At 53.7% G+C, this 14,893-nt stretch overlaps 1 protein-coding gene across 1 annotated transcript in view; it reads left to right on the forward strand.

The window, feature by feature from the left end:
• col27a1b (collagen, type XXVII, alpha 1b) overlaps positions 1–14,893 on the forward strand; it is a 699,034-nt gene that overhangs the window by 611,022 nt on the left and 73,119 nt on the right. The window contains exons 45-47 of the mRNA XM_072487808.1: positions 1,359–1,412; positions 1,720–1,827; positions 11,951–12,058. Of these exons, the coding sequence (XP_072343909.1) occupies positions 1,359–1,412; positions 1,720–1,827; positions 11,951–12,058 (270 nt within the window). The remainder of the gene's footprint in view (positions 1–1,358; positions 1,413–1,719; positions 1,828–11,950; positions 12,059–14,893) is intronic.

Here is a 14,893-nt window from a genome sequence, read left to right on the forward strand (position 1 = left end):
ATCAATATGACGTGCGGCGCACTCCTAGAGCACGGCGCTTTGGAAGGGGCGGAGCATCGCGGAAGCGGCCGATTTTGTAGCAAACGGGGAATTTCCGGCCGATCGCCGAACACGATGTCAGCGTCCGAAACCGGAGAATCCCGCCCCAGATGTGCAAAGTGCCTTACGACGCTCCGTGTACAATCTCCTACTGCAGCATTCTGCAGCATTTGCAGAGGTATCACAGGACGAGGCCATTTGGCCCACCAACTCCATGCCAGCCCTCGACAGTGCAATCCAGTCAGTCCCATTCTCCCGCTCCATGCCGATAGCCCTGCAGGCGTATGGCCCTCCAACCAATTTGCTCTTGAAATCTTTTGTTGTCTTTGCTTCCACTCCCCGCCCTCGTGGACAGCGAGTTCCAGGTCATCGCTGCTCGCTGCGTAAAGAAATTCTTCCCCGTCTTCCCACCTGCATCTCCTGCCCAAAGGTTTCAATCTGTGTACCCAGATGGTCAGAGACTTTTCCCCAGGTGGAGGGATCAATTACTAGGGGGCATAGGTTTAAGGTGAGAGGGGCAAGGTTTAGAGGAGATGTACGAAGCAAGTTTTTTACACAGAGGGTGCCTGGAACTCGCTGCCGGAGGAGGTGGTGGAAGCAGGGACGATAGTGACATTTAAGGGGCATCTTGACAAATACATGAATAGGATGGGAATAGAAGGATACGGACCCAGGAAGTGTAGAAGATTGTAGTTTAGTCGGGCAGCATGGTCGGCACAGGCTTGGAGGGCCGGAGGGCCTGTTCCTGTGCTGTACTTTTCTTTGTTCTTTGTACCCCAAATCCTTGTACCATCAGCTAATGGGAACAGCTTTTCTTTGTCTCCTTTATCTAAACCTCAATCTCCTCCAAAGACAACGACCTCGGATTCTCCAACCGCACCTTGTTGCTAAAGCCCCTCACCCCGGGGACCATTCTGGTAATTCTCCTCTGCACCCTCACAAGGACCCCCAAATCCTTCTTAAACTATGGTGACCACAACTGAATGCAGTACTCTAGTTGTGACCGTACCAGAGTTTTTACAAAGGTTCAGCCATGACTCCCCTGAACTTCTGTCTTTTAGAAAATGTAGATCTTGAATGCGTTCTCACTCTGGAATTTAAATCAGTTGGCCACTATTTCCAAGTTCACATTTTCCATTTGATGGATATGTCTGGAGTATTCAGATTAGTCCTTTGGTAGTACCGAGCTTGAGTGTTGCTGAAAAAAGAGCCATGCTGTCAAAGTTTTTAGTCTCGCACTCATCAGGGCAGAATTAGAAAAGGTGCTATACAAACGCAAGCCTCTCCTTCCTTTAACCCTTTCCTTTTTTTGGGTCTAGGGGCGAAAAGGCAAAACCGGTTCCCACGGAATGCAAGGCAGCCGAGGCCCCCCGGTAAGTTTTGACTGTAAATGTAAATCTGCATCGATGCATTCATTCACCAATACAGCAACGGCAGCGCGGCCAGGTTTTTCAGGCCCCGACGCAGCATACCCCCTCCCTCACCCCCCTCCCCCAGTCAGAAGTGGTGGGTCATTTACATTGCCTTTTATTTCGGCGGGACCACAATATCCCGCTGGACCATGTTGTATGGTCTACCGGTACAAAGGTGAATATTACGCATGATGCATTCCAACACTGTTGCAATTCAGAACATTGTAAAGTTTAACTAATGCCATTTTTTTTTGTGCTTGCTGCGCAGGGTCCTGTCGGGCCCCCGGGTCCCAGAGGTGTTGTCGGTCGACAAGGTCAAGAGGGAGCCCCGGGTTTGGACGGACTTCCCGGAATCAATGGCAAACCAGGAATGCAGGTCAGATGTTGCTCCTGGTAATGGGAGAAAGACAACTGTATGGGCTTTAAGTAATCCTCGCTAACTGAATCGAAGTGCCTACAGTAATGTTGCACAACAGTAGAAATAAAAATACCACACGTATGGTGTCCTTTCCATACCAAACAGCCAAACACACAGTCTTGCCTCAAATCATTGCAATTTGATGCATTGCTGCAGAACAAATTAAAACAACCCCCGTACCCCCCTCCCCCCTTATACATAAATAATAAATTAACACCCCGAGTTTAACACAAAGCAAACATAGCAAATATATACACCCCCTCAGATCCCCCAGGGCAAATAAACAACCCCCCCCCCCCGGGGTTGCTGCTGCTGCTGACCATTGTCTATCGTTCTGCCAGGAAGTCCAAGAACGGTTGCCACCGCCTGCAGTACCTTAAACTGTATGAGGCTGAGCCTCGCGCACGAAGAGGAAGAGTTCACCCTCCCTAGGGCATCTGCCCACGTCCCCTCCTCGATCTCCTCCCCCAACTCCTCCTCCCACTTACCTTTCAACTCCACCACCGAGGCCTCCTCCTCCTCCTGCATCACCTGGTAAGTTTCCGAGATCTTCCCCACTCCCACCCACCCCCCCAAGAGCACCCTGTCCTGTACTGTGCGTGGCAGCAACCACGGGAATTCCACCACTTGCCACCTGGCAAACGCCCTTACCTGTAAATATAAGACCATAAGGCATAGGAGCGGAAGTAAGGCCATTCGGCCCATTGAGTCCACTCCACCAATCAATCATGGCTGATTTCAACTCCATTTACCCGCTCTCTCTCCATAGCCCTTAATTCTTCGAGAAATCAAGAATTTATCAACTTCTGTCTTAAACACACACAACGTCCCGGCCTCCACCGCCCTCTGTGGCAATGAATTCCACAGACCCACCACTCTCTGGCTGAAGAAATGTCTCCTCATCTCTGTTCTAAAGTGACTCCCTTTTATTCTAAGGCTGTGCCCCTGGGTTCTAGTCTCCCCTGCTAATGGAAACAACTTCCCTACGTCCACCCTATCTAAGCTATTCATTATCTTGTAAGTTTCTATTAGATCTCCCCTCAACCTCCTAAACTCCAATGAATATAATCCCAGGATCCTCAGACGTTCATCGTATGTTAGGCCTACCATTCCTGGGATCATCCGTGTGAATCTCCGCTGGACCCGCTCCCGTGCCAGTATGTCCTTCCTGAGGTGTGGGGCCCAAAATTGCTCACAGTATTCTAAATGGGGCCTAACTAGTGCTTTATTAAGCTTCAGAAGTACATTCCTGCTTTAATAATCCAAGCCTCTTGAGATAAATGACAACATTGCATTTGCTTTCTTAATTACGGACTCCACCTGCAAGTTTACCTTTAGAGAATCCTGGACTAGGACTCCCAAGTCCCTTTGCACTTCAGCATTATGAATTTTGTTACCGTTTAGAAAATAGTCCATGCCTCTATTCTTTTTTCCAAAGTGCAAGACCTCGCACTTGCCCACGTTGAATTTCATCAGCCATTTCTTGGACCACTCTCCTAAACTGTCTAAATCTTTCTGCAGCCTCCCCACCTCCTCAATACTACCTGCCCCTCCACCTATCTTTGTATCATCGGCAAATTTTGCCAGAATGCCCCCAGCCCCATCATCTAGATCGTTAATATATAAAGAGAACAGCTGTGGCCCCAACACTGAACCCTGCGGGACACCACTCGCCACCGGTTGCCATTCTAAAAAATAACCTTTTATCCCAACTCTCTGCCTTCTGCCTGACAGCCAATCGTCAGTCCATGTTAGTACCTTGCCTCGAATACCATGGGCCCTTATTTTACTCAGCAGTCTCCCGTGAGGCACTTCTGAAGGTGTTCCCCGGGGGGAGCCCATACTTCTCCTCCAGTTCACCCAGGCTCGTGAACCTCCCGTCCACAAACAGGTCCCCCAACCTTCGTATCCCTGTCCCATGCCACCCCAAAAACCCTCCATCTATTTTCCCTGGGACAAACCGGTGGTTCCCCCGTATTGGGGTCCACACCGAGGCCCCAACTTCCCCCCTGTGCCGCCTCCACTGCCCCCAAATTTTGAGGGTAGCCACCACCGGGCTCGTGATATACCTCATTGGAGGGAGCGGCAGCGGCGCCAGCTCCCCCCCCATCCCTACTCCGCTCCAGGAACACCCTTCTCACCCTCGGAGTCCCGCCCACACAAACCCCGTTATGCTCCTGTTGACCCGCCCAAAGAAGGTCCTCGGGATAAAAATGGGGAGGGCACTGGAACAGGAACAAAAACCTTGGGAGCACTGTCATCTTCACTGACTGCACCGTACCAGCCAGGGACAGCGGCAGCGCGTCCCACCTCTTAAACTCCTCCTCCATTTGCTCCACTAGCCTCGTGAAATTGAGTCTATGCAGGGCCCCCCAGCTCCTGGCCACCTGGACCCCCAAGTACCTGAAGCTCCTCTCCGCCCTTTTTAGTGGGAGCTCGCCAATCCCCCTCTCCTGGTCCCCTGGGTGAACCACGAACAACTCGCTCTTCCCCATGTTGAGCTTGTACCCTGAGAAATCCTCGAACTCCCTGAGGATCCTCATTACCTCCGGCATTCCCCCCCACCGGGTCCGCCACATACAGCAGCAAGTCGTCCGCATAGAGCGACACCCTATGCTCCTCCCCACCCCGCATTAACCCCCTCCAGTTCCTCAACTCCCTCAGTGCCATAGCCAGGGGTTCAATCGCCAGTGCGAAGAGCAGGGGGGACAGGTGACACCCCTGCCTCGTCACACAATGCAACCGAAAGTACTCAGACCTCCTCTTGTTCGTGGCCACACTCGCCATCGGGACCTCATACAACAGCCTAACCCACCTGACGAACCCCTCCCCAAACCCGAACCGCTTCAGCACCTCCCACAGGTACCCCACTCTACCCTATCGAAGGCCTTCTCAGCGTCCATCGCCACCACTATCTCCGCCCCCCCCTCTATCGCCGGCATCATAATCACGTTCAGGAGCCTCCGCACATTCGCGTTCAACTGCCTCGCCTTCACGAATCCCGTCTGGTCTTCGTGGATCACCTGCGGCACACAATCCTCAATTCTCGTGGCTAAGACCTTCACCAGCACCTTGGCATCTACATTTAACAGCGAAATCGGCCTGTAAGACCCACACTGCAGGGGATCCTTGTCCCGTTTCAGGATCAAGGAGATCAGTGCCCGGGACATCGTCGGGGGCAAAGCACCCCCCTCCCTTGCCTCATTGAAGGTCCTAACTAGCAACAGGCCCAACAGGTCCACATATTTCTTGTAGAATTCGACTGGGAAACCATCCGGCCCCAGTGCCTTCCCCGCCCGCATGCTCCCTATCCCTTTGGTCAGCTCCTCCAGCCCAATCGGGGCCCCCAATCCCGCTACCAGTCCCTCCTCCACCTTCGGAAACCTCACTTGGTCCAGAAAGCGGCCCATCCCTCCCTCCTCCAGTGGGGGCTCAGATCGGTACAATTCCTCATAAAAGTCCCTGAAGACCCCATTGATGCCAACCCCACTCCGCACCACACTCCCTCCCCTGTCCTTAACTACTCCCATCTCCCTAGCTGCGTCCCGCTTCCGAAGCTGATGCGCCAGCATCCGGCTTGCCTTTTCCCCATACTCGTAAATCGCCCCCTGGGCCTTTCTCCACTGCACCTCTGTCTTCCTGGTGGTCAACAGGTCGAATTCGGCCTGGAGGCTGCGCCTCTCCCTCAACAGTCCCTCCTCAGGCACCACCGCATACCTCCTGCCTACCCTCACCATCTCCCCCACCAGCCTCTCCCTCTGTTCTCTCCTCTCCTTGTGGGCCCTAATGGAAATCAGCTCCCCCCTAACCACCGCCTTCAGCGCCTCCCATACCATCCCCACTCGGACCTCCCCGTTATCATTGGCCTCCAGGTATCTCTCTATGCTTCCTCGGACCCGCTCACTCACCTCCTCGTCCGCCAACAGCCCCACCTCCAAGCGCCACAACGGGTGCTGGTCCCTCTCCTCCCCCAGCTCTAGGTCTACCCAATGCGGGGCGTGATCCGAAATGGCTGTCGCCGAGTACTCGGTATCCTCTACTCTCACTATCAGCGCCCTACTCATAATAAAGAAGTCGATCCGGGAATAGGCCTTATGAACATGCGAGAAGAATGAAAATTCCCGAGCCCCCGGCCTTGCAAATCTCCAAGGGTCCACCCCTCCCATCTGGTCCATAAACCCCCTCAGCACCTTAGCCGCCGCCGGCTTCCTACCCGTCCTAGACTTGGAGCGATCCAGTGCCGGATCCAACACCGTATTAAAGTCCCCCCCCCCCCCCCATTATCAGGCTCCCCACTTCCAAGTCCGGGATTCGACCCAACATGCGCCGCATAAAACCCGCATCGTGCCAGTTCGGGGCGTACACATTGACCAGCACCACCCTCTCCCCTTGCAGCTTACCACTTACCATTACATACCTGCCGCCATTGTCACAATGCTCAACGCCTCGAACGACACCTTCTTTCCCACCAAGATCGCCACCCCCCGATTTTTGGCATCCAGCCCGAGTGAAACACCTGACCTACCCACCCCTTCCTCAATCTTACCTGGTCTGCCACCTTCAGGTGTGTCTCCTGGAGCATGACCACATCCGCCTTCAGCCCCTTCAGGTGCGCGAACACCCGGGCCCGCTTGACCGTCCCGTTCAGTCCCCTTACATTCCAGGATCAGGGGGCTACCCGCCCCCCTCCCCCGCCGACAAGCCATAACCCCTCCTCGGCCAGTCACGCGCCCGCACCCCACACCTGGCCCGTTCCCCACGGCGGCAGATCCCCGTCCCAACCCCCTCTACTCGCTCCAGCTCTTCCTTGACCATAGCAGCAGCAACCCGGTCCCCCCCCCCCCCCCCCGCCCCCCCACCCCCCCAGCTAGGACCCCTCCTAGCTGCTTTGCCCCCCCCATTGCACTCCCGCAAGTCAGCTGACTCCTGCTGACCCCGGCCACTCCCGCCTCTCCTTCGACTCCTCCCATTGTGTGACATCCCCTCCTCCTCCATTACCCATCCACAGGCTCTCCGCCTCCCACTTCCATCCCAAGCGCGGGAAACAACACTCGCTTCCCCACCCCGGCCCCGCCCCCCCCCAGCCTTCAGCGCGGGGAAAAGCCCGCGCTTTCCACCTGCCCGGCCCCGCCACCTCTGACGCGGCTCCTTTTACCGGCCCAGTCTCCTCACCCCCGACTCGGGCCTCCCCCTCCCCCGCGGAGCCCCATCCCCCCTACCGGCCATCCACCCCTACTCCATTTACTTACACCCCTCCAAGAGCCCACCCGACAGACCCAACCAAAACAGTGCCCAACCCACCCTAACCACCCTCATCGAACCAAACAGAAATTAGAGCAAAGAACCCCCCCTCAAAGTGTAACCCCCCTCAAAGTGTAACACCCCAACAACAATCCCCGACCACCCATCCTGACCCTCAGTCTGTGTCCAGCTTCTCGGCCTGAACAAAGGCCCACGCCTCCTCCGGGGACTCAAAATAATGGTGCCGGTCCTTGTAGGTGACCCACAGTCGTGCCGGCTGCAACATGCCAAACTTCACCCCCTTCCTGTGCAGCACCGCCTTTGCTCGATTGTACCCGGCCCTCCTCTTCGCCACCTCCGCACTCCAGTCCTGATATATACGAACCTCCGCGTTCTCCCACCTGCTGCTCCTCTCCTTCTTGGCCACCCGAGCACACACTCCCGATCAGCGAACCGATGAAACCGCACCAGCACCGCCCGCGGATCCTCGTTAGCCTTGGGCCTCCTCGCCAGCACTCTGTGGGCCCCTTCCAGCTCCAGGGGCCCCTGGAAGGACCCCGCTCCCATCAGCGAGTTCAACATGGTGACCACATAGGCCCCCACGTCCGGCCCCTCCGGGAGGCCCAGAATCCGCAGGTTCTTCCGCCTCGACCGATTCTCCATCTCCTCAAACCGCTCCTGCCATTTCTTGTGGAGCGCCTCGTGCGCCTCCACCTTTACCGCCAGGCCTAAGATCTCGTCCTCATTGTCAGAGATCTTTTGTCGAGCCTCGCGGATCGCCACTCCCTGGGCCGTTTGTGTCTCCAGCAGCTTATCAATAGAAGCCTTCATCGGCTCCAGCAGGTCCGCTTTGAGCTCCCTGAAGCAGCGCTGGATAACCTCCTGCTGCTCCTGCGCCCACTGCATCTACGCTGCCTGGTCCCCGCCCGCCGCCATTTTGCTCTTCTTCCCTCGCACTTTCTTTGGGTTCACCACCACTTTTTTCGTCGCCCCGCTCCTGGTCCAAGCCGTACACTGTCGGGGAACTATTGCAATCTCCTTCCCACACTGCGAAACGTCCGAAAAGTGCCATTGGGGTCCCTGAAAAGAGCACAAAAGTCCATTTTTAGCGGGAGCTGCCGAATGGGCGACTTAGCTCCGCATAGCCGCAACCGGAAGTCCAGTTGGTTTAATGTGGATCAAACAGTTAAACCTAATTTTTTAAACATTTGTTCATGAGTTGTGGCCGTCGCCGGCTGGGCCAACATTTATTGCCCATCCCTAATTGCCCTTGGGAAGGTGGTGGTGGGCCACCCACGTGAACCGCTCCGTGCGGTGTAGGTACGCCCACCGTGCTGTCGGGGAGGGAGTTCCAGGACTTTGACCCAGTGACAGTGAAGGAACGGTCGATGTATTTCCAAGTCAGGGCGGTGTGTGGCTTGGAGGGGATGTTGCAGGCAGTGCCGTTCCCATGTGTCTGCTGCCCTTGTCCTTCTTTGTGGTTAATTGATGACTGGGACATGTGCAGGATGTAAACAGCCGCTGGGTTTGTTTACAAATAAAATAATACACAAAGACAGAATGCTAAACAGCATGTGGAGACTCTTCTCACACATGATACATATTTGTGTCAAAGCTGCATTAACTGAGAAATACAACACGCGATCCCACTATTAAGGCACCTTCATCATAACCACAGGTTGAGCATCCCTAATCCGAAATTCCGAAAATCAAGAGATTCCGATATCCCCACTTTTTTTGAGAGTCCGCACATGCGCAGTTCCCAACATTCCGCACATGCGCAGTTCCCACCATTCCGCACATACGCAGTTCCCAACATTCCGCACATGCGCAGTTCCCAACATTCCGCACGTGCGCAGTTCCCAACATTCCGCACATGCGCAGTTCCCACCATTCCGCACATGCGCAGTTCCCAACATTCCGCACATGCGCAGTTCCCAACATGCTGTACATGCACAGTTCCCAACATTCCGCACATGCGCAGTTCCCAACATTCCGCACATGCGCAGTTCCCAACATTCCGCACATGCGCAGTTCCCAACATGCTGTACATGCACAGTTCCCAACATTCCGCACATGCGCAGTTCCCACCATTCCGTACATGCGTAGTTCCCAACATTCCGCACATGCGCAGTTCCCAACATGCTGTACATTCGCAGCTCCCAACATTCCGCACAAGCACAGTTCCCAACATTCCGCACATGCGCAGTTCCCAACATTCCGCACATGCGCAATTCTCAACATTCTGCACATGCGCAGTTCCCAACATTCCGTACATGTGCAGTTCCCAACATTCCGCACGTGCGCAGTTCCCAACATTCTGTACATGCGCAGTTCCCAACATTCCGCACATGCGCAGTTCCCAACATTCTGTACATGCACAGTTCCCAACATTCCGCACGTGCGCAGTTCCCAACATTCTGTACATTCGCAGTTCCCAACATTCCGCACATGCGCAGTTCCCAACATTCCGCACATGCACAGTTCCCAACATTCTGCACCTGCGTAGTTCCCAACATTCCGCACATGTACAGTTCCCACATTCTGCACCTGCGCAGTTCCCCAAATTCCGCACATGCGCAGTTCCCAACATTCCGCACATGCGCAGTTCCCATGATTCTGCACATGCGCTGTTCCCAACATTCCGCACATGCGCAGTTCCCATGATTCTGCACATGCGCAGTTCCCTACATTCTGCACATGCGCAGTTCCCACCATTCCGCACATGCGCAGTTCCCAACATTCTGCACATGCGCAGTTCCCACCATTCCGTACATGCGCAGTTCCCAACATGCCGTACATGCGCTGTTCCCAACATTCTGCACATGCGCAGTTCCCAACATGCCGTACATGCGCTGTTCCCAACATTCTGCACATGCGCAGTTCCCAACATGCTGTACATGTGCAGTTCCCAACATTCCGCACATGAGCAGCTCCCAAGGCACACCGCACTGCACATGCGCAATTCCCAATGTTCCGCACATGCGCAGTCCATAATGCATGCTGCACATGCGCAGTTCCCAACATTCCGTACATGAATGTGGGCAGCATGGTAGCACAAGTGGATAGCACTGTGGCTTCACAGCGCCAGGGTCCCAGGTTCGATTCCCCGCTGGGTCACTGTCTGTGCCGAGTCTGCACGTTCTCCCCGTGACTGCGTGGGTTTCCTCCGGGTGTTCCGGTTTCCTCCCACAGTCCAAAGACGTGCAGGGTAGGTGGATTGGCCATGATAAATTGCCCTTGGTGTCCAAAAAGGTTAGGAAGGGTTATTGGGTTATGGGGATAGGCTGGAAGTGAGGGCTTAAGTGGGTCGGTGCAGTCTCGATGGGCCGCATGGCCTCCTTCTGCACTGTATGTTCTATGAGCAACTCTCAAGGCGCAGTTCCGCACATGCGCAGTTCCCAATGTACCGCAGATGCGCAGTTCCGCACATGCACAGTTCCCAATGTTCCGCACATGCACAGTTCCCAATGTTCCGCACATGCACAGTTCCCAATGTTCCGCACATGCGCAGTTCCCAATGTACCGCACATGCGCAGTTCCGCACATGCACAGTTCCCAATGTTCCGCACATGCGCTGTTCCACACATGCGCAGTTCCCAATGTTCCGCACATGCGCAGTTCCCAATGTTCCGCACATGCGCTGTTCCACACATGCGCAGTTCCCAATGTTCCGCACATGCGCTGTTCCACACATGCGCAGTTCCCAATGTTCCGCACATGCGCAGTTCTGCACATGCGCAGTTCCCAATGGTCCGCACATGCGCAGGTACCAATGGTCCACACATGCGCAGTTACCAATGGTCCACACATGCGCAGTTCCCAATGTTTCACACATGCGCAGTTCCCAATGTTCCGCACATGCGCAGTTCCGCACATGCGCAGTTCCCAATGGTCCGCACATGCGCAGTTCCCAATGTACGCCGGCACCTGCGCAGTATATTCCGAAATCCGATAAATTCCGAAATCCGATGCACACTCGGCCCCAAAGGTTTCGGATAAGGGATTTTCAACCTGCAGTACCTGATCAAAAAGGTATCTATCTCCCTTTCTGAAAACAAGACTGCCTGCCTCCCGCTTTATAACAAATGAAGAGACCAGTGCTCCTGGCTATATGAAAGGTTGTATCATTGATAAGCTGTCCAAATAAGAAGCAGATTGGTTGCTGAGGTTTTAATCATGCCATGGAAAGGGTCCCCAGGCCCAGAAGTGGGTGCAGAAGACATTTGTGAAGCTTTAGTAATGATAGTCTAGAGAAAAGGGGGACCTCTTAGAGAGGGTTTCATTTTTTTGTTTGTTCACGGGGCGTGGCAATCGCCGGCTGGACTGTCGTCTCCTGCCCATCCCTCATTACCCTTGAACTGAGCGGCTTGCTGGACCATTTCAGTGAGGTCAGTAAGGAGTCAGCCACATTGCTGTGGGTCACATGTAGGCCAGACCGGGTAAGGAGGGCAGATTTCCTTCCCTGAAGGGCATTGGTGAACCAGATGGGTTTTTACGACAATCGACACATTTAGCGTTTTAATTGAATTTTCTATAGAATTCAGATTACACCGTCTGCAGTGGTGGGATTCGAGCCCAGTTCCCTAGACCGTTACTCTGGGTCTCTCGATTGCTAATCCAGTGACAATAGCACTATGCCATTGCCTCCCCTGGATTATGAATCACAAATAACTGCACCCACTATCCCGGTGAATGACATTTGTTGGCCTCCTTGTATTTTCACTGCAGTGACTCTCTCGTTGAGGGTAAAGAATGACAGCAGTTGTTCCTGCAATTAACTGGCAATAGTTTGTACCTCCTGAGGTTTGCTAAGATACCTCTTTCCCTCATACCTCAGGGAGAACAGGGAGACGACGCGAGTGTCGGATTGTTTGGGAAACCAGGAGGGCGCGGACGTGTTGGTGTCCCGGGATTACCTGGATCTCAGGGATCTCCCGGCTTTAAGGTAAGAGATGCGAGGACCCTTGGCTCTCAGCTCAGTGCCCTGACACTGGCGGGTACAAAGGCCCATGAACCAGAGAGGCAAAGATGACCTCACATAGATCACCCCGAAAGCAGAAACACTTTACAGGTGTCATCAAAGCATGCCCCTCGACTGGTAGGAAACCCTGGTTCGCGACTGACCAATAATAATAATAATAATAACTTTTTATTGTCACAAGTGTGAAGTTAGTGTGAAAAGCCCCTAGTCACCACATTCCGGCGCCTGTTTGGGTAAGCTGGTACGGGAATTGAACCCGCGCTGCTGGCCTTGTTCTGCATCGCAAACCATCTGTCTATCCCACTGAGCTAAATATGGGGGCGGCTCATTCGGGGAGGCGCCGAACACATCGGGAAACTTTGTCAGGAATGAGCAGAGTAGAGATGGAGAGCGCCAAAAAACCTCCAAAACCCCCCACTTCCCCAACACGCGAAGGACCGCCTGCCCGGCACCTTCTGCAGATTGCAGGATGCATTCATCAGCCATCTCAGAACCCATCGAACTGGAGGGGGAGCAAGTCATCCTCGACCCTGAGGGACCACCTGGGAAGAGAAGAGGGTCTTCCCTCACAAGACGTCTTTATTCAATGGGGTGAAGGACGGTGTTGCGAACCGATAAAATGGTCCACGATTCAAGTGGAAAAACTCGGGAGGGGATTCTCACTCTATTGGGAGAGGCACCGTTATATAACCATTTGCTGCACATTATCAGTCATGTTTTCTTCCAAAGCCATTGACATTTTATTCCGTTTTATGTCTCAACTGGGCGCAGCAGTACTGCTGTCTCTGAAGAGAAAGATTATTGGTTCAAGTCTGACGGAGCCAAATCACTCAGCTGATTCCACACGCAGAACGTGCTGCATTGATGAAATGTTTAAACAGGGTTGATGATTGGACCTGGCTGCGGATACAATAATTGCAACGTTTGCTTGGATCGCAACAGGCGTTACAAACATACCCCAGTCCAGGTAGAGGATCCTTATCCGAAATTCCGAAAACCAAAATGTTCCCAAATCCGCACTTTCCTTCGAGCATCAACGTGACATCCCGAGACCCCGTGCGATGCGCAGGTCCCAACGTGCCACACATGCAGTTCACAATGTGCCGCACATGCGCAGGTCCCTACGCACCGCACATGCAAAGTTCGCAACGCGCTGCACATGGGCGGGTCCCAATGCGCAGCACATCCACAGGTCCAAATGCGCCGCACATGCACAGGTTCCAATGCACTACACATGCACAGTCCCCAACATGCCGCACATGCGCAGGTCCCAACGTGCCACACATGTACAGTTCACAATGTGCCGCACATGCGCAGGTCCCTACGCACCGCACATGCAAAGTTCGCAACGCGCTGCACATGCGCGGGTCCCAATGCGCAGCACATCCACAGGTCCAAATGCGCCGCACATGCACAGGTCCCTACGCACCGCACATGCAAAGTTCGCAACGCGCTGCACATGCGCGGGTCCCAATGCGCAGCACATCCACAGGTCCAAATGCGCCGCACATGCACAGGTCCCTACGCACCGCACATACAAAGTTCGCAACGCGCTGCACATGCGCGGGTCCCAATGCGCAGCACATCCACAGGTCCAAATGCGCCGCACATGCACAGGTCCCTACGCACCGCACATGCAAAGTTCGCAACGCGCTGCACATGCGCGGGTCCCAATGCGCAGCACATCCACAGGTCCAAATGCGCCGCACATGCACAGGTTCCAATGCACTACACATGCACAGTCCCCAACGTGCCGCACATGTGCAGGTCCCAATGTGCCGTACATGCACAGTCCCAATGCGCGCCGCACGTGCGCAGTTCCCAACACGCCACAGGTGCACATTATATTCCGAAATCCCCAAATTCCAAAATCCGATACATGCTCAGCCCAAGTATTCTGGATAAGGGATACTCAACCGGTAGCTGTGAAATGTCTTTGGATGCCACAAAGTCCCATGTAAACATTAGTCTCTTTCTCCCAGCAAGAGGAAATAAAGATTTTACAACAAATTGAATAACAGATTCTTAGGGGGCTTGACAGGGTAGAGTGATTCTGAGAAGCTACTTTCCCTAACTGGATCATTGCAGACAGAGATGAGGAGGAATTTCTTCACTCTTCAAGATAGCCATATAAATGCTGTGTCTACGAGAGAAGGCTCAAAACTAGGATTCCTGTGGCAAGTAGCTTACCTCCTGATTCCCCAAAACCTGTCCATCATCTACAAGGCACAAGTCAGGAGTGTAACAGAATGCTCTCCACTTGCCTGGATGAGCACAGCTCCAACAGCACTCAAGAAGCTTGACGCCATCCAGGACAAAGCAGCCTTGCTCAATTGGCACCCCATCACCACCTTCAACTGTCACACCCTCTGTCTGCGACAGTCGCAGCTGTGTGTACCATCTACAAGGTGCATTGCCAGATCTCATAAAGGTTCCTTAGACAGGGCCTTCAAAACCCAGAACCCCTACCATCTAGATGGACAAGGGCAGCAGATCATGGGAACACCACCACTTGGAAGTTCCCCTCCAAGCCACTCACCATCCTGACTTGGAAATAAAGCGTCAGAGAGACCAGGATTAGAGGAACACCAAGATTCTGGAGGATTGTGGAGCTAGAGATAGGAAGGCTATGGAGGGAGTTGAAAACAAAGATGAAAATTTTCAAATTGAGACGTTAAAACCATTTTACTTTAACGGTATTATATAAATGCAGGTTGCTGTTGTTGGCAGGGTCAATACAACTCTCCCATTGGAAAGTTAGAAGATTGGTTTAGTCTCTTAATATTGCAAAGTTTCTTG

Source organism: Scyliorhinus torazame, chromosome 22, assembly GCF_047496885.1.
Source record: "Scyliorhinus torazame isolate Kashiwa2021f chromosome 22, sScyTor2.1, whole genome shotgun sequence".
NCBI lineage: Eukaryota > Metazoa > Chordata > Chondrichthyes > Carcharhiniformes > Scyliorhinidae > Scyliorhinus > Scyliorhinus torazame.